Here is an 18,344-nt window from a genome sequence, read left to right as displayed (position 1 = left end):
TTCCTTACCATTTCAAGGTCTCTGTCAGTGAAAAGAAGCATTCTTTATATCCAGATTCTACAAAACCTTTCACTACTGAGCACTTGCTACAATTATTTCTAGTCCAAACAATTTTATATAAAGTAGATGCATCCGCAGCCCAATTACCATTTTGTTATTGATAGTTTGGATTTTGGGGGGTTCTATGTCACCTTGGAGAAAGAGCGCCTTAGTCGGCGTGAGGAGACTTATTGGCCGTGCGTGCTCCTCTTGATTTCTGGGAAAAAAGGGATGGAAATTAGCTCTTAGCAAACTGTGCCTCTACCGCCACCAGATGTAAGGCAGCTATCCAACGTTCTAGAAGTGTATCGGTTTAGTTAAAATGTATCAGTCTGGACTCTCTTTTTCTGGCTATATGTCCCCATATTGGGGTAGCACAGTAAAGCTGACCACTTTCAGTATGAAAATATTAGGGATTGGAGCATTGCTCCATCTTTTCTGGGCAGGATCTTCCAGATTATACACGGTTGATTGTAAACAGTAGGACATGTAACATAGGATGGCTGACACGGGATCAAACACACGCACCACACACTAAGTACATTCACATAGCATTCATGCCGTTCTCGTCCTCAATAGAAGCCTCTTTGTTGGACTCTTTGAGTGCAAATTGGACTTCCAGGCATGGAGTTAGACTCTCTCTATATATGGCCTGTTGGTAAACACTCGGGGTTTTGGCAATGACTGGCTCGACAAAGACTTTTTATATTAAAAATGTCTAATTTCTTTCCTCCTGCAAGATTTGCTTAGCTAGGCAAAGTTTACACAGCTTGCTGGAGGTATTTGGTCGGAAACTGATATATTGTTCTCTGTCCAAGGTATATACCCTCTCCATCCAATGCTGCTTTACTCCGTTTAGGCTGTTTTCCCAAATCCCATAGTACCCGATAATAAACAGCCTCATCCAAGTGTAACATAAGTTCAGAGGTTTTTTAAAGGTCTCTGAAAGCAAGGTCTGTAAAGAGTCATCCTTATACTCTGCACACCACCATTTTGAAGGACGTTCTTAGCTTGCTTACCTCCTTTGTGTCCACTAATGCTCATACTTGTACACAGCAATTATGAGGAACTTGGAACAGAGGAATTGGGTGTTGTAGTTGTACCTTCCAAATGGACCTCAACAAAGAATCCTTCGTCGTGTTTGCAGCTTCAAACTAAGGTCATGATGGGACCTTATGGGGTTTGTGACTTTTCAACAATTCCAACTGTAATGGCTAAAACATTGAACTATATGAAGCAACTATACCCATCCTAAAGCTTGCCATAAACATTAGATAAAAGTTGGTTGAACTTTCCAACATTGATGGAATTGGCCAACCATGATCTCAAGTGAAAAAGGAAACATGGAATTATGGATTTCAATATGCCCAAAGGAGATATTTGTGTAACACCATCTTAAGGTGGTCTGTTGTATTGCCAAGTTCTTTTCACTCAAGATCTGAGGAACTTGAGCAGACCTACTGAGACATACAACACACCAAATTGCCATGGTGGGATTTGAGCCTTTGACCTTAATGGTATTAAAATCCAGTGCAAAGTTGGAGTTTAATAAAGATATAGAGGGAATATAACATGTCAATCAAGAAACTTATCACCTTCTACTCTGTGTCTACAAATGCAGGGTCCTAAAAGACAGGTATGTTTAGTAACCCCAGGATACTTTTTTCTTCTCGGAAGAAAAAATTTGAACTTCCTCTTATTCTGCAGGCAGAGGGATCAGTATATATAGCGAAATTTGTACTTATGAGTTGCCACATCGTCTCTACTTCCAAGAATGCAAGTGATCTTCAAAGGTCTAGTGACATACAGACTTGGGTAAGAAGAGATGCCTGTCCTGGCTGCTTCTATAGTACCTATGTTTTTGTGCAGATGTCTCGTAGAGAGTAGTAATAACCACCTTGGATTGTTCTACTTTGTCAACTACCATCTGGCGCCAATCATACTAAACAGTTAGGACCAGATGGTTCAGATCATGCAGTATCACTAGGTGGAGGAGCACTAAAGGCTTGATTTTGACATCGGCTTGGCACCTTTGTGAAAAAAAGCTTAGGACCTTATTGTCGGTAATGATACTTTTTGAACAGATGATGGTAGTTAAATGTAGGATGGTGTCTGCTGAGCTACAAATCACTCAACGCTGTATAATATTCACCATTTCCATGAAATATTGGAATTGTGACAAAAATGCAGCTGTGTTTGTGTTTCGCAGTCCCTCGGAAGTAAGACAGGACGTGAAGAGCTTGGTTAGCTAACATAAAGTATAGATGGCACGCACATGGGTGTCTCTGTGACTGTACACCAGGCAATGCACAGGTGTGAAATAACACAAATGCTTCTTAACAGGGTAAAACAATTAGATAAAGTCTTGACTTTCAGGGGGAAAAATTGGGACGGTTGATGGAAACTTGATGGTGGACATATTTTTTGTGATTTTAGTCTTTGTCCTAATTTTTAATTTATAAATTTAGTCCTAATAATTGAAGCATTTGCATAGATTGATATTATTCTCAGGGTTCATACAACTAAAGCTCATCACTGAAGCCACCTTTGTATCTGCTCATGCTTTCCACTTCATTAAAATTCAGGTTCCTGGGAGGAGAAAATGGGACTGTAACTACATAAGAGTTGTATGTATCTACTAGACCTAAGTTGAATCTAAATTGGTCTTTGAAATTGTGTTAGCGCCAGAAATGCTAGATTTTCCATTACTGGTGCCCCACATACCTAAACCAAATGTTTTTTTTCGAGACCATCTTATACCAAGTTTATAAGGAGTTCTTTTTGGAAACGCCACCTCCTTGGGAGATCTCCTGGAAGACTTAGTTTTAACAGGTTGTTCATGATCGCCCTCCATCCCTTTTTTGAGATGCATTCCTACTGACAAGATAACTGGATCTCTGTCCTTTCTAGAAGTATCTCTAGTATGCATGTTGGTCATCTGGATATGAGAGGAGGCTGGAGAGCTCAAAATCAACTCCTTGCTTCTCCATTAGTGAAAAAATTTAGGTCCCACCATATAACTGGATCATTCACAGCTGGTTATGGTCCCTCCAGGGAACATCATTGAGTAATTTTGTCTCTAGCAAATTCTCACATTTCCTAAACCACATAAAATAGATGAACAGAGTAGATTAAAGATTTCTTGTTATTTCCCATGCACTGTAAGGATGTAAGCAGAGGAACTTTTTGTTTTGATGGGTGGTGGTTTACAGATAACGGTATTGAAAAATGTAACTTATTATTTTTTTTTTCTCAGGGATTTTGCACTTTTTTTTAATCGGGACATTTTCCAATTATGGTTACAAGCAGAAAATATTGGTGTGACTATTGCATCTGGATGTGAAGCTAATTTACTGATCAGTTTGTGTTTTTGAAAGGGAATTTTTTCCAATGAATAAGCCTGATAAGGCTTATGGATAAAAGTCACTGATGCATTGGGGTAAGGAGGGGAAGCTGTGCAATCTTTTTCTTTGTTGATGCACTTCGGTATCCTTTCTACCTAAATTACAAAACCCTGGTAAAGGTGCCCACAAAAGAGTAAAGCAGTTGGGACTATCTTAAGTGTATGATAAGAGGGGGAAGGATTGGGTATGTTGAATTTCAATGCCCAATCCTTTTGTTCTCAAGGGAGATTAGCTTCCACCAGCTGCTTACTCCCCTCTCCCCATAGAGAGCACATGCACACTCTGCCAAGACAATCATGCATGTGTATGGTAGAGTCAGGAAGAATAGCTGTTGACCGACAACTACTGAAAGTCTATGGGCACCTTAAAGGGTTTGTCCGGGTTCAGAGCTGAACCCGGACATACCCAGAATTTCATCCAGGCAGCCCCCCTGACTTGAGCATCGGAGCAGTTCATGCTCCGATGCTCTCCCTTGCCCTGCGCAGGATCACGCAGGGCAAGGGCTCTTTTTTATTTACTATAACACACTGCTGGGCGGAGGCTTCCACCCAGCAGTGTGTTCGGTGACGTCACCGGCTCTGATCGGCGGGTTTTAGCGTTGCCCTAGCCGTTTTACAGGCTAGGGCAGCGCTAAAGCCCGCCCATCAGTGCTATGACGTGACCGGGCTCACTGCTGGGCGGAATCCTCTGCCTGGCAGCCCCATGGAGAGCCCGATTCATCCCCTGTGCGATTCAGCACAGGGCAAAGGAGAGCATCGGAGGCTGCCTGGGTGAAATTCTGGGTATATCCGGGTTCAGCTCTGAACCCGGACAACCCCTTTAAATGTTAGTTCTTTGTCCAGTTGCCATTACTGCCCCTATATAAATATCCACCCAAAGTCCATAGACTCTTGAAAGTCAGGCTTCTCATTCAGAAGTCCAAGAAAACATGATGAGTGTCATCAGGACTGCGTTTTACCCAAAAAGAGATAAATAATGAGATCTACGGGGGTTTGAATATTTACTACATTATGTGATTTATCGATGGTGTCAACCACACTTTTTGACCTGACGAAGAGAGCGGTACGCTTGTGAAAGGCATGGTCAAAAAGTGAACACAATACTTTGTACGTCACCTGTGTATCGGCTCTGCTTTCATCTTTCTGTATCAAACCGCTCTATTTAATAGGTTGTCACAGCTCCTCCTATTTTTCTACCATTACTGGTAATATCCTGGTCAGTCATACTTTGCTATGTAAAAGACTTACGATCTAACCAATTTTTAAATCCACATTTTGGTGAGTTTAAATGGTCAACCACTTATCTGTTGTTTTTTGGTGGAGCAGTTATTTACCAGGGCCATTGTGTTTTCCAAGAAACTTGCCCAAAAGAATTTTAGTTTGTATATTTTTTCCCATGTTTCTCCTCTAATGAGGAAACTATGATAGAGGACCATCCACAGAAGGAGAAACTACACATCAAAATGTCACCATGAGTCAGTGCTGCTCCTTTTCATTGTTTTTGCTTGTTTTTGTACTTCTGCATTATTAGAGATTGGTCTGTGACTAATATATCTGCTTACTCAGTTTTTACAGAATTCTGTCCAAAAAAAGACAGGGAGTGACTATCCCGTATGTTGACATTTCCTATGCAAGTTCCACTTTCCTATCTTGTCCGCACGCAAAGGTGGCTTTAAACAGAACCCGTGACAGTTCATGGAGAAGAGGCTCAAGTTCCCTGTATGACATAATAGCTTAGGGTTTCAATTATATTAGGGAACTCCCTAATAAATTGGAAGACTAATTGAATAGAGCTGCAATACCAGATATTACCTTTGGACTAGAGTGGCGCAGTTTCTGAAAAAAAAAAAAAATTATAGTTGCCAGCGATTGACCTCTGTGTTTAGACAAAAAAAATTGAGTCACCATATGGCCCTTACATGTTCATGATAATCAGATAATTTGACTAGAAATTTACTAAATTTTGTAGCAGCAGCCTTAAAGGGAGTCTGTTGACAGTTTTGACTGCTAAATTGCTGATGGCACTAGATAGCGTTTGGAGAGAACAGTACAAACATACCTTGGAGCTTTTCTCATCAGAACTGTTGAAAATATACCGTAATTCTTTTCTGCTAGATTCTGCTCTCTCAAGTGTCCAGGAGGTGGAGCTGCACTGTGGAGTGCTGTCTTCTTTCACAGCCCCTCTGCTCTGCGGGGGAGCTGTAGTGGTCTTCTGGTTGGATACCTACCACAGCTGTTACACAGAGCAGAGGGGAGGGTCATTTAAAGCTGCTCAATGCAGAAAGCACTTCACAGTGAAGCTCCACCTTCTAGGCACTTGAGAGAGCAGACTCTGGCAGAATAAAACATCATATTCTCACTACTCCTGATGAGAAAGGTGTATTTGTCTTACTCTCCCCAGGCACTACCTAGTGCTGTCAGCGGTTTTAGCATGTTCAAAACTCCTTACAGACTCCCTTTAAGCTTTTCGATAATGCGTGAAATTGGGTATCCTATTTTGTCGAGCACTTACTGTAGCAGAATAGCATGGTATGTCTCATTTGCTGTTATCTTTAGTTTTTTGGTCATCATCAATATGAAAGGTTGGAGCAACAAACTCCTACTGGACTACCTTGGAGTTCCTAGAGGAAATTATTGTGGGAGCCTACTTTCCATTATACAGCATATTTCAAATGTAGGTCATATCATGAATAAGGCCTAATTTACAAAATGACTCAAAGGGGGTTAAACCCTAGAAATTCATCCATAAGTGGAGATGTCCTCTGTGGTACCTCCTCACATTTCATGTTGTGACTGGGCCTAGGCCTTGGCCTACCTTGTCATCCTCTCGTAGACCAGACCACCCTTAATTATTGCTAAATAAATCAACTATTCTATTACTGACTGAAATGTCATGTGTATCAGTGCCCACAGAAGGATGTTTTACTATTTTAGAAAGACAGAGAAATTGCAAAATATTAAACCAGAGCATCTGTTTGATGACTCAGCCTCTCGCCTTAGAAGGCTGTGGACACGCTTGTCTCCTCATTTCCATCATTCGCTTCGTGCTTAAATCTACGGCACATCATCCGTCACTTATGGTCGTGCTATTTTCATTGTTTCTTCCAGGGTTATGTCATTCGCTACAAGATTTCCAATCGCACATTGTTTTTATACCAAAAACTGGAGAAAAAATGACTTATGAAAAATTTGTTCTGTGATGGAAGTCAATGCCAGCTTTTGGTTGCACATGGCTTGGGTATTTCCTGTGTGGAGGGTTAGAAATTGTAGATTAGTTGGGAGAAACTTCATGTGGGGAACCTTGTCTGGAAAGACTGCAACGGTGTCAGTGAATGCCCACCTAGATAGTTTGTCCTTTAAAGGTATAACACTAATGTGGTCTCCTTCATGTGTCAAAAACATCTAGACATGATAGGATGGTAGAACATGCAGAACAGAGAGTGTAAGTGCAGTCATCAGTTTTTTGGCTGTGAATGATGAACAGTCCTGGCAGATCCAAGGGCTAAAAGTTCTTGTATGGGGAGATGGCAAACAGGAGAAGGACCACCAGCCATGTTCACGTGCCATGAGGTTGCCAGTCCATGAGTGATTGTGTCCTGTCTTCTACTTTTTTCTGGTCCTTCAAGATGACTTTGACATCTGGCTGCAAATGTCACTTACCTTACAGCTATTACAACTAACAGATCTGTTTGTGTGGGCTGTTACTGGAATGTTTTAGGTGATGGTTTTCAAGCCAGGTCAGAAGTCCGTGTACCAACAGTTCCAAATATCAAAGTTCACCACTGGTATGTTGACTACATGAACTTTAAATAGGGTCTGTGAGCTTCCAAAAGACTCGCCGGATGCCTAACAACTCAACATTTTTTAAAGATGACCCACCAAGCAGTAGTGTATGAGAAGGAGGAGGGTAGAAGATTGAATAAGATAACACAGTTCCCTTGAGCAATGACTGTGAATATACCTCTAGCGTCACTTAGATCTTCCAAGCTAGGAGAAACTTGTGTTGCCCTCTGCTGCACATACAAAGCACTTTGGTCCTGAATATTGAGACGATGGAAAAAGCATTTAGTATATTTGTCTTCTGTCATTTACACATAGTCAGAAATGTATAATATGGGTAGCAATATGACTTTATATTATAGATAATGCAGCTTTATTTTTATTTCTGTAGGATGTCCAACTTCCAGTCCTTGTTCCTCCACCTGTTGATTCTTCATCTCTGCCATGGCAGTGAAAAGGTGAGTCATACCGCGTTGACGGGGGGATTCTCTCACCCATTAGCAGCAGATTGCATGCTCAATTTATATTCTATACCATGTTATCAAGTTCTCCAAATCTCTCCTGATCCATCACATGCAAAATTAACTCTTTGTAATAAGGCTAAAATAGTCATAATGCCTACTTTCTGCTACAGACCCTGTGGCTATAATTAAATTTTTTACTTGTCTTACAGTTTTTTTTAATTATTCAGTGATATATCTACAGAAATTTTGTTGTCAAGGGTATGTCTAGTTGGCATCTTTAGTCTAGTAGTGCCCATAACTAATTGGTATCTTCAGTCTAGTAGTGCTTATAGATTAAAGGTGTATCCCGGTAGGTGTAAGTTATCCCTTATCTACAGGATAGGGAATGACTATCAGATCGGTGGGGATCCTACCGCTGGAGCCCCACACTGATCACGAGAACGTGGGCCCCGCACCCCCTGCAGGTGCCTTCCTACTCTCCTGAAATGACCGGAGCTTCTGGTTGCACATGCACATGGCTGCTTCCTAAATTTCTATGAGAGTTTGGCTATCTCTGGAACTCCCATGGCCGTACATATTTTTGTCAATATTGACCGTTAACGACGTTCAAGATCTTTCTGGGAACGTTCTTTTAATAAAAGATCTTTCTTTGAACGAAAGATCTTCCAACCGACTATCAGATGAAAATATTAAACACGGCTGACTTCTTTTCAAACGATAATGCTATGTCCTCGGTTGGCTAAAACAATCATTTATTGTTGAATTTCAACCGACGAATGTTCGTTTTGGTTGAAATTTTTCATTTTGATCAACTGTAGAATAATGTGTATGGCCACCTGTAGTCTAGTAGTCCCCAAAGATTAGTTGGCAGTTTTAGTTTAGGGATACTTATATATTAGTTGATGGATTTTGTCTGGCAGGGCCCATAGATTACTTGGTAGATTGGTTCTAGTAGTGCCGATAATTACAAGTGCAGCATGGACGGACGTGGGCTACTACTGGGGTCCCTTAAAGGGAAAGTGTTTTTGTCGTGACGCCAGTTCCATTTCAGCAATGAGGGACAGGGTCCCCCTTTTAGTAGGAATGGTGGTACCCAGGATAGGAATGCCAGAGTGGTGTAAGGGTAGCCTAATGTCTCTTGGTGGGGTAGGATGTGTCACGGTGCTCTTACCTGGATACACTGGAACCCCAGGCGTGGCCGTCCAAGGGTAGTTGGTGAAGGGGATGATGAAAAGAATTGGAGTCCAGACGTTGAACAACAACTTTACTTGAATAAACTTGCATCAAAAACAATCTTCAAGTTTTATCTTGGTCATCAGCAGGTTTTGGCCTTAACACTGGCAGGCAAACACTTTCGGCTCTGCTACATATGTACTCTTTAGCTTTGCTGTGTTGACAGGATTAAATAGGAGCTTTTCCTTTCTGCTGAACTCTACTTTCTGTAGTCTGGTCTGTCTTTATCTTTATCCAGGGAACCTATCCTCCTGGCTTCTCTTAGGCTCTTGGTTCTTTTCTCTTGTTCCAGCAGAGCTTATGGTGCTCTGTTGGCCTAGGCAGGGCTTGCCCAGAAGGGACGAGCTCTCTGCCGCACAACCTCCCTCTTGCAGGGGGTAGGCCAGACTAACTTCACTACCTAAGACTCCTCCCTCTCTAGCGAGGGCTGGAATAAACAAAAAGGTTCCATTCCAGGTAAACTAGCTCTGCCATTATTGCCGCCATCTGCTGGTGAACCAGGCACATTACATGTCCTACAACAGTTACATAGGAATACATACACATTTTTGGCATGATCCGGACATTGGGTCAGCCATAGAAGATAGTAGGGGCGCAAAGAGGTGGTAATACCACTCTGGGGTATTACACAAGTCATTTGGTATTTTTTCTAGTAGTGCCCTTAGATTAGCTAGTAGGTTCAGACTAGTAGTGCCCATGGATTAATTAGTAGTACCCATAATGTAGATAGTAGTTTCATTTTAGTAGTGCCCACAGATGAGTTGGTATTTTCACTATAGTCGCATTTATAGATTAATTCGTTATTTCAGTCTAGCAGTGTCCATAGATTGGTTGATATCTTCAGTGTAGTAGTACCTTTTGAATAAGTTTTAGTCTAGTAGTACCCATCGATTAGTTCGCATCTTCTTCAGTCTAGCAGTGCCACTCAATTAGTTGATATCCTCAATGTAGTAGTATCTATTGAATAGTTGGTAGTTTGTCTAGTAGTACCCATAGATTAGTTCAGATCTTCAGTGTAGTAGTGCCCATAGATCAGTCAAAACTTTTAGTCTAGTAATAACCATAGATAAGCTGGTATCTTCTTCAGTCTAGCAGTACCCATGGATTAGATAGCAGTTTCAGTCTAGTGGTGCCCATAGATTAGTTGGTGTCTTCAGTCTAGAAGTTCCCATAGATTGCAGTCATCGCGTCTGTGTACCTGAAAATTTGGATAATTGAATTGCATGTTTTTTAGCTAGTCACTATAAACCCTGCCAGGACTATCTGCTGTAGATTAAAGTGTGTATTAGAGACCCCGATGCTGCAAGTGATTGTCGGGAAGGAAGCGTTCCCTCCCGGCAGTCGCCAGATAGCTAGCAGAGGACACCACTGCTATTACATGCAGCGATGTCCTCCGCAACATGGGGAGGAGCAACCGCTATGTCATCGCTCATCCCCATGCAGGACGGCAGACCGTGATTACACTGCTGCCAGCAAATCCATATCTTTCGGCATGCTTAGGCTACTTTCACACTAGCGTTCGGAGCGGATCCGTCTGATGTTTCATCAGACGGATCCGCTCCGATAATGCAGACGTTTGCATCCGTTCAGAACGGATCCGTCTGCATTATTACTTAGAAAATTTTCTAAGTCTGAAAGTAGCCTGAGCGGATCCGTTCAGACTTTACATTGAAAGTCAATGGGGAACGGATCCGCTTGAAGATTGAGCCATATTGTGTCATCTTCAAGCGGATCCGTCCCCATTGATTTACATTGTAAGTCTGGACGGATCCGCTCGCCTCCGCACGGCCAGGCGGACACCCGAACGCTGCAAGCAGCGTTCAGGTGTCCGCTCACTGAGCGGAACGGAGGCTGAGCGCTGGCAGGCGGATGCATTCTCAGTGGATCCGCCTCCACTGAGAATGCATTGGGGCCAGACGGATGCGTTCGGGGCCGCTCGTGAGCCCCTTCAAACGGTGCGCACGAGCGGACACCCGAACGCTAGTGTGAAAGTAGCCCTAAAGATCTTAATTGCCCGCGTTTGCTCGTTCATCAGGCAATCGGAGGCAGTATTAAACTGCCAGATAATCACTAACGAGGAATGCTTGTTACCGATTATCGGGCAGGAAGTCTTCTATACCATTAAGTGCAAGTGGTCATTTGTATAGATAATCTTTAGGAATACATCTTCCACATTGGCCAATATTGTACTAGTCTAAGCTTGAGTAATAATTATCTCTGGACCATATTCTCCAAACGGTCAATAATTATCTTTTGATTAATTATAAGGGATCAAGAAGGTAACTGCCTAATATTGTTTAAAAAATTCCAGTTTTGGTCATCATAGAGTTCAGTCCAGGGTTGCCAACCAGAATTTTTCTCTTTTCTGTACATCTTATCCCAAAATCACAGACACCCAACGTTTTTATGGAAAAATTGGAAAACCATAATGAATGATAGAGCTCAATATACTGATAAGAACTGATTACCAGCATTTACTGTGAGCTGTAAAATGATGAGAATTACCACCAAAATAATCTACTCAAATAACACCACCCTTAAAAAAAAGCACGGACACAAGAAAATAAACACTTCTGTTCATGGACTGTCTAGAAATTTCTTGTTAGTTGGCAACCCTGGTTCAATCCGTGAAGACCACTCCATTCCTAGCATTCTGTGGTTGGCCTTTGTGCTTCTGCTTTAACCCAGATATTGAATTACACTTATTGATGAGTCTTTAGTGCCTAATTTACATCCCCAGCAGGAAACCTCATTGTACTTGAAGCTTGACAAGTCATGCGTTGGTGATGAGGTTGGAGCTGATTTAGTCTTCTTGTTTCTGCTTAGGAAACGGTTCACTTGCTAGGTGAATACGCACAATGTGCAGTTTTATCTCATCCTAACTCCTGCTGGGTTGGGGGACAAGGCTGAATATGTGCATTTATTCTGGTCTGTATGTGAAGGAGAATTGTGTCAATGTATGGCCAGCTGACCCCTTAAGATCATACATATAACCAGGGTGGCAACCCAAAAATGTTCTTTCCCACTCAGATTAGAAGTCTGGCCAGCTGGAAAGGCCATACTGTCATGGGGACAGTAACGGGAGACCTTCATGATGGAGCTAGGAGGGAGGGTCAGAGAGCCTTTAGCTAGATGAGAGGGGTAGTAGTCGGGAGATAGGAGATGAGATGGGGACAGAGGTATCGCATTACTCACATTACTGACCTTTTCCATTGGGGCATCGAACCAGTAGTCTTCCTGCCCACATTATCCCTACAAATTAGATATTTGGCTGATCCTGATGAAATCATTCACTTAGGCTAAAATTTACCTCATTTTTAGAGACACCTTAAAGGAGTATCTGGAACCCAGCTTGTCCCTCAAACCACCCTTAATTTCTCATACGTCGTCTGTTGAGGAGAATTTCTAATATACTTACCGTCTTAAAGTTGCGTGGATTGGCCGCTTGGGAACCTTCTTCTATTATAATCCTACACCTGTTAATGTCACATCCTTCACCAGGTTCCCAGTGTGGGCTTTGGACTGGACATCACTTCAAGTCTTTTGCAGCCTCTACCAGGTTTTCCTCCAGGATTGCCTTGTATTCTAGGCTATTTTCATTGTGTGCATGTGTAACCAAGCCTGGGAACTTGGAGAAGTTGACTTGGCTGGATAACAAACACTTTGGACCAGAGGAGTGTCCTCGTTGCCCAACACCCTCCCTTACCAGTGCCATAGCCAGATACTTATGAGGTAATACATTATTATTACCAGATACTTATGTGGTAATACATTATTATTGCTAAATGATAATGGGACTAAAATAGTGGGAAAAAAAGGTCTAATAAAATCTTAAAACACAATAAACATCACAAAATAATATATTACACGTTTGATCTTCTCATAACCATATCAAATAGGTCACTAAAGTTCTGGCGAACATCTTGTAAATCCACCATCTATAGAACGTATGATTTGAATCCAGACTACAGTGGTTGTTTTCATAGTTAACTTTTGACAATTGATTCCTGGAAACTGCTGTGTGCTTTTATCTCAGGCTTTGACGGCCTTTACACGTCATGAGAAGACTAGTGGTCAACCTGCCCCAGTGATTAATCCTTGGTTGATGGAGGAGAAAAATTAATGCTGTCATCCCACCCCTGCAGGACTTTTAAAAACCTGACTCCAATCACAGACTATAGGATGGTTCTCATTGCCGCAAAACTCAGTAACATGCAGGAACCATTATCTGCTCCCCGGACCAGTAAATTGCTCTTTAGCATCAAAGGGCCAACGTTCTTTATAGTATGATTTATTGGAGGTTTCCTTGAAACTCTTAAATCTGGGAATTGGGAAGAGGTGTTGGATTTGTTACATACTTCACATGCTTTTTGTGTAAACTAGTGTCTGGAAAGCCACATTAGTCTCCTTCAGAGAACATCATTAGTCCTGTAGTTTATATAAATGATAAGAGTGTTCCTACCTAAATTCAGAGGGTTTTTTTCCGAAACCCACAGCGCTAGAGGTGGGACCCTAAGGCTACTTTCACACTTGTGGTAGTCTTTTTTTCCGGCAGGCTGTTCCAGCAGGGGTATAGCCTGCTCGAAAAGGCTACCACAAGTGTGAAAGCATAAAGGAGTTGTCTAAAAAAAAACATTTTAAGGTTCCCTGTTTAATAGAGGATGGTCCCCTATTCAGGACATTCATCTATTAGCCACACAGTGCCTACAAAAGCTCTGGAAGACCCAACTTGTCCATGCATTATACATACAGCTCATTGACTTTAATGTCCAATGTAATACATCATTCCCCCTGTGGTGGTGCTGCAGGGGAATTAAACACTTGCTGTAGGGTTCCTCCATAGATTATAGCTGATCGCTGAGGTTACCAGCAGAAGGACACCATGTAATCAGCTTATCACTGGTGGACTCTCTGACAGCTGCTACCGCCTAGAACCTTGGTATTTATTACAATTCGTCCTGCATGGACATTGTATATTATATATGAGTATTAACGTTTCCACTGGTTTCCTCATGCTGCTTCACCTTCTGTTTGCTAATTAAAGTCCTTTATGTGGGACCTAAAAACAGAGGACAGAAGCAGAATACAATGCTGTGCTCGTTTATGTAATCCCTTGCTCTGAAGGAGAAGCCAAAGGCCCGAATATGCCGTCTTTGCTTTCATTTAATTCCTCCATTATGTGGGAACCATGCTTCACTGCAGATGAAAAACGAGTAATGCTATCCTTAGAAAAGCGGCCGTGTGCTGGATACAGGTGATTCTCATATCTAGGCGAGATTCTTATTAGCCTTGAGTTATGGATTCCATCAAGTAACACTTTCCAAAACAGAATAATTGCTGAATGGCGTATGGTCGGAGACGTTGTGGAAGTAGACGTTTATATGGGGATAACCAGTTAGCCTTGTTTGTACCAGTTTACTATTAACATGTAAAATTGGAGACATGTGGTGAAAAGTCCCTCAGGACCCTCTACTGCAAATTTATATTTTGAGTGGGAAGGTGGGTAACAACCACTTTCAGCACTGAAATGGCCACCATTAGAGTTTGTCATCCAGCATGGACCAGAAAAGACCTAACCAAATATTAAAGGGGTTTTCTACTTTAAAGTGTGCCTATTTTATTTATTTTTTGGGGGGAGGGAGGGCTTCCGGTTTCTAATACCTCCATCAGCCATTTAAACAAGGGGGCAGAAGCACTCGGCTAAGCTTAGTACTGCTTTGTTTCCCTCTGCCCATAGACTTTCTTTGAATCCATACATAGCACAATCAGTTCTCCAAGAAGAACGCTCCTGCCCCTTTGTTTTACTGATCAGTCGGGGTATTAAACCCCAGACCTTCACTAATGCAAGCTTCTGAAACATTTGTAAAAATTATAGGTACACTTTATGGGGGGGTTAATAGATAGGAATCCTATGTTCAGAATCCACACATCTTGGCCAAAGTGTGGAGCGGTCTAGAGGACTTGTCCTGTCCTGCATTTCACAGACTTCCCATTGGTTTGTATGGACACTGTGTAATGCTTCATTTCTCCTGTGGTGGCACTGCAGGGACATTGATTACTAAATGCTGGGTCATCTCCATAGATTACACCTGATCCCTTCAGGTTCCTGCAGGTGGGACCCTTTTTGATCGTCTTATTGTCAAGGAACCCTTCTAATAAGTAAGGATTGTTCAAAGTAGACAACCACTTTAAGAATCCAAACATGAGGACCATTCTAGGCTATTTTCATTGCGTGCATGTGTAACCAAGCCTGGGAACTTGGAGAAGTTGACTTGGCTGGATAGCAAACACTTTGGACCAGAGAAGTGTCCTTGTTGCCCAACCCTCTCCCGTACCACACTACAGTGCCATAGCCAATATGTTGAAGAGAGCATTGGGAGCTAGTGCTCGGGAGTGGGCCTTAGCCATTTAAGAGGACAGCCGTACTACAAGTGGGCACTAAGAGATGTCATGGCATGTAATTTTAGTTGTACGTCATAGCATGAGATGGTTGGGTTGGGCCTAGCATAGTTTTTGCACGGAGTTCTAGGATCATATTGTTACAAATGTGGCCTCTCCAATTTTCTACCATATTTGAGGTGTTACAGATGAGTTATAGTGGGTGGGATGTCTATATTATCTTTCTGGTGGAAGCATGTGATCTATGGGTGACCATAGTAAAACCACTGATGTCAGGAATCCCAGTGACAGCACATACCATTGTTACTGGGAGAATATGAAGCTATTTCTGACTTTGCAAAGCTCTTTCCTCTTCCGCAAAAAGCCATTGTCCAGCAGCTCTTTGTAGAAGATACAGATCCCAAACCCGATAGGACACACAATGTCAGTCATATGTGCAGTCCTATTTGCAGTACTATTGTTTCCCTTCACATAAATCCTTCAATTAAAGACCACTTTCTGTATTTCACACACTCAAGGTCAAATGAAATTATCTGCCTCGATAGAGTACGAATTTACTTCTAAAGCTGGGCATACACCTTCAATAGCTGTCGGCAGAACATTTGCTCGACCTACAGCTATCTCTCCCGGCTTCCCCATATACATTCATGTTCGGCGTGGCCGAATGTGTCTGTGTATGCTGTGGGGTGTACATAAAAAGCTGTTGACACTTCTGGAGCCGTCTTATCTCACTGGCTAACAAAAGGATTGGGTGAAAATATTAATTTAGAGTCAGGAGCTCTACGCACATTAGTGTGTCAGACGAACCTGCCATTCTTGGCCAACCAAAGTATAATGAGTATGGCCAGCATACAGTAAGTCTATTGGGAACTGCAGAATGTTGTATTGTGCTCTTGATGGATCATACCATTGCACTGAAGTTTATGGATAACCTGACATCTGTTATATGTTTTTCCATCTTTGTAAGGAAGTTGTTACATGGTTGAGCAATGGTATGTTTCCATTTAACATGTGTTGCCGATTGTGCTAGCTAGATATATGAGATGGTCTCGATGTGACTGATTTTTGTATCAGGATAATCCCATCCTGTAGGTCTCATAAAGGTGTGGACTGGATCTTGGAGAGCTTAATTGTATAAAAAGTAACCTGATGGGTGTTATTGGCTATGTACGTGTTTAGAGATGGTTGCATCCTGCTGACAAGTTTCCTGAAAGGGTGTGGATCATCTCTTAAGTTTTTTTTTGTGTTTTTATATTTTATAGGTGTCTCATAGGAGATCACGACAAACTGTGGAAGATGACCCTGTAGAGAATAAAATTGCAGGCACATGGGGATCCTGGGGACCATGGTCCTCTTGTTCACAGACCTGTGGAGTGGGAGTCATCGAAAGAAGCCGTTCTTGCTTGTCTCCATATCAGCAGGTCCCGTGGGTACCAAGGTCAGAGCCAAGCCCACACAACATTCAACCTCATCCAGAGCCACCTTTTCGTGATGAGAGAGGCAGTATATACTCTATGGGGCCAGCAAGGCCATTATACCCACTTCATATAGAAAGGGAGATTGCAGCTCCATTCGTGGAGCCCTATGTACCAAGAAACCCTCCACCTAGTCGATATAATCAATTTAATCGTAATGCCAGAGAAGAGGTATTTGCTGGGGGATCTCAACCTACTTATGCAAGACGAGAGCAACCCCCCTATCAGAGATCTACGTCAAACCGTGGACGGACAGCACCTCAGTCCCCAGAAACACTTTGGCAAGCATCACCACTGGACATGCCATTCAGACAAGATGCACTTCGTGCTCCTGAAACCATCTCCATTCATAGAAAACCTCACCAAGATGTCCCATTTAACAGGAGAAATAACTCCCGTGTTGATGACTCCTCATGGCCATTCTTTCCAGATTCCATCCCTCTTCTGAAACCTGAGAGCTGGGAGGAGGCCAACCCAGGACGGGCATTGCCACCTTTATCTCCCACTAAGGAATCTCGTTTTTCACGAAGGTAAGAAACTCATGGTAAAAGGAGGAAGGACTCAGTAAAAATCAGACACCAGCTTTACATTAGAGAATATTTTGTGATAGAGCTATCATATATTCCTGGTGGGTTACTAAACCACATTGTCATTGTCATCATGGTTCATTCGACCGTGTTTACTCCCTTGGCTTTAAAAAATTTACTTCAATTGAGCAACTCATGAATGTATTTGAACCCACCACCATCTGAGGATACAGTACTCATGACAGAGATGTCAACTGGCACTGAATTGTAATGTAGCAAGGGCATACATTCCATTGCTACGTATATGTGTGACCACCCATGTAATGCATAGATAGCCTGGGTCTGCTGGATCGGGAGATGTTCAAACAGAGAATCTCTCAGTTCAGGCTCATAGAGGGGGAGACAATCGAGGTAACTCCTCTTTTGCAATTCGTCAGACCATATAAACAAAGCTTGTCTTCATGACACAACCCCCTTTAAGACATCCTCTAGCATAGGATTTCAGGTAGAGGGGCAATAGTCATTTTATAGTCCTTATTCTCTGGCAATTTCTTCATTTAAAGGGTCCTTTTACATGGGCCCATGTCTGGCCATAATGAGCTCTGATCAACAAATCGATCGGTGCTCATTTAAAGTGTGTTTTACATTGCTTGATGCAAACTGTATTGGGACAAATGAGATTGTTTGTCCCCATACATTTTGTATATTGTTGGCAGCATATGCCCTGGTTATATGGAAAGATCTGCTGCCGAATATGGTAATTTTTAGGACCACATATAAGATGTGATCAGCCTAAAAACGATCGCAGGGCCAGTGATCGTGAATGGCATCCTTGCGAACATTTGGTCAATTATCACGTTAATTATCCCACGTTAAAGGGCCTTTCGTGGAAATGGCCGATTTGTACTGTTTTCCAAGATGAAACTTCCCTTTAAAATAGTTTTTTTTATTATCCTTAAGAAACACTCAAGAGTACAATAAATCTCATGTTTGAATTTTGGATTTTTGCTAGTCATCTATGATT

General features: G+C 42.1%; 1 protein-coding gene across 4 annotated transcripts in view; it reads left to right on the top strand.

Annotated features, from left to right (window-relative positions):
- Window positions 1–18,344, top strand: part of ADAMTSL4 (ADAMTS like 4) — a 113,543-nt gene that overhangs the window by 19,188 nt on the left and 76,011 nt on the right. For all 4 annotated transcript variants that reach the window (XR_005774884.1, XR_005774883.1, XM_040412458.1 and 1 more), the window contains exons 2-3: window positions 7,614–7,680; window positions 16,581–17,323. Coding sequence is in view for 2 of the 4 variants with exons in the window: in XM_040412458.1 (XP_040268392.1) it covers window positions 7,615–7,680; window positions 16,581–17,323 (809 nt within the window). In the remaining 2 variants the exon portion in view is untranslated. The remainder of the gene's footprint in view (window positions 1–7,613; window positions 7,681–16,580; window positions 17,324–18,344) is intronic.

This window comes from Bufo bufo, chromosome 11 (assembly GCF_905171765.1).
Source record: "Bufo bufo chromosome 11, aBufBuf1.1, whole genome shotgun sequence".
Taxonomy (NCBI): Eukaryota; Metazoa; Chordata; class Amphibia; order Anura; family Bufonidae; genus Bufo; species Bufo bufo.
Note: the sequence above shows the minus strand (reverse complement) of the source record. Positions and strands in the feature narration are given on the sequence as shown.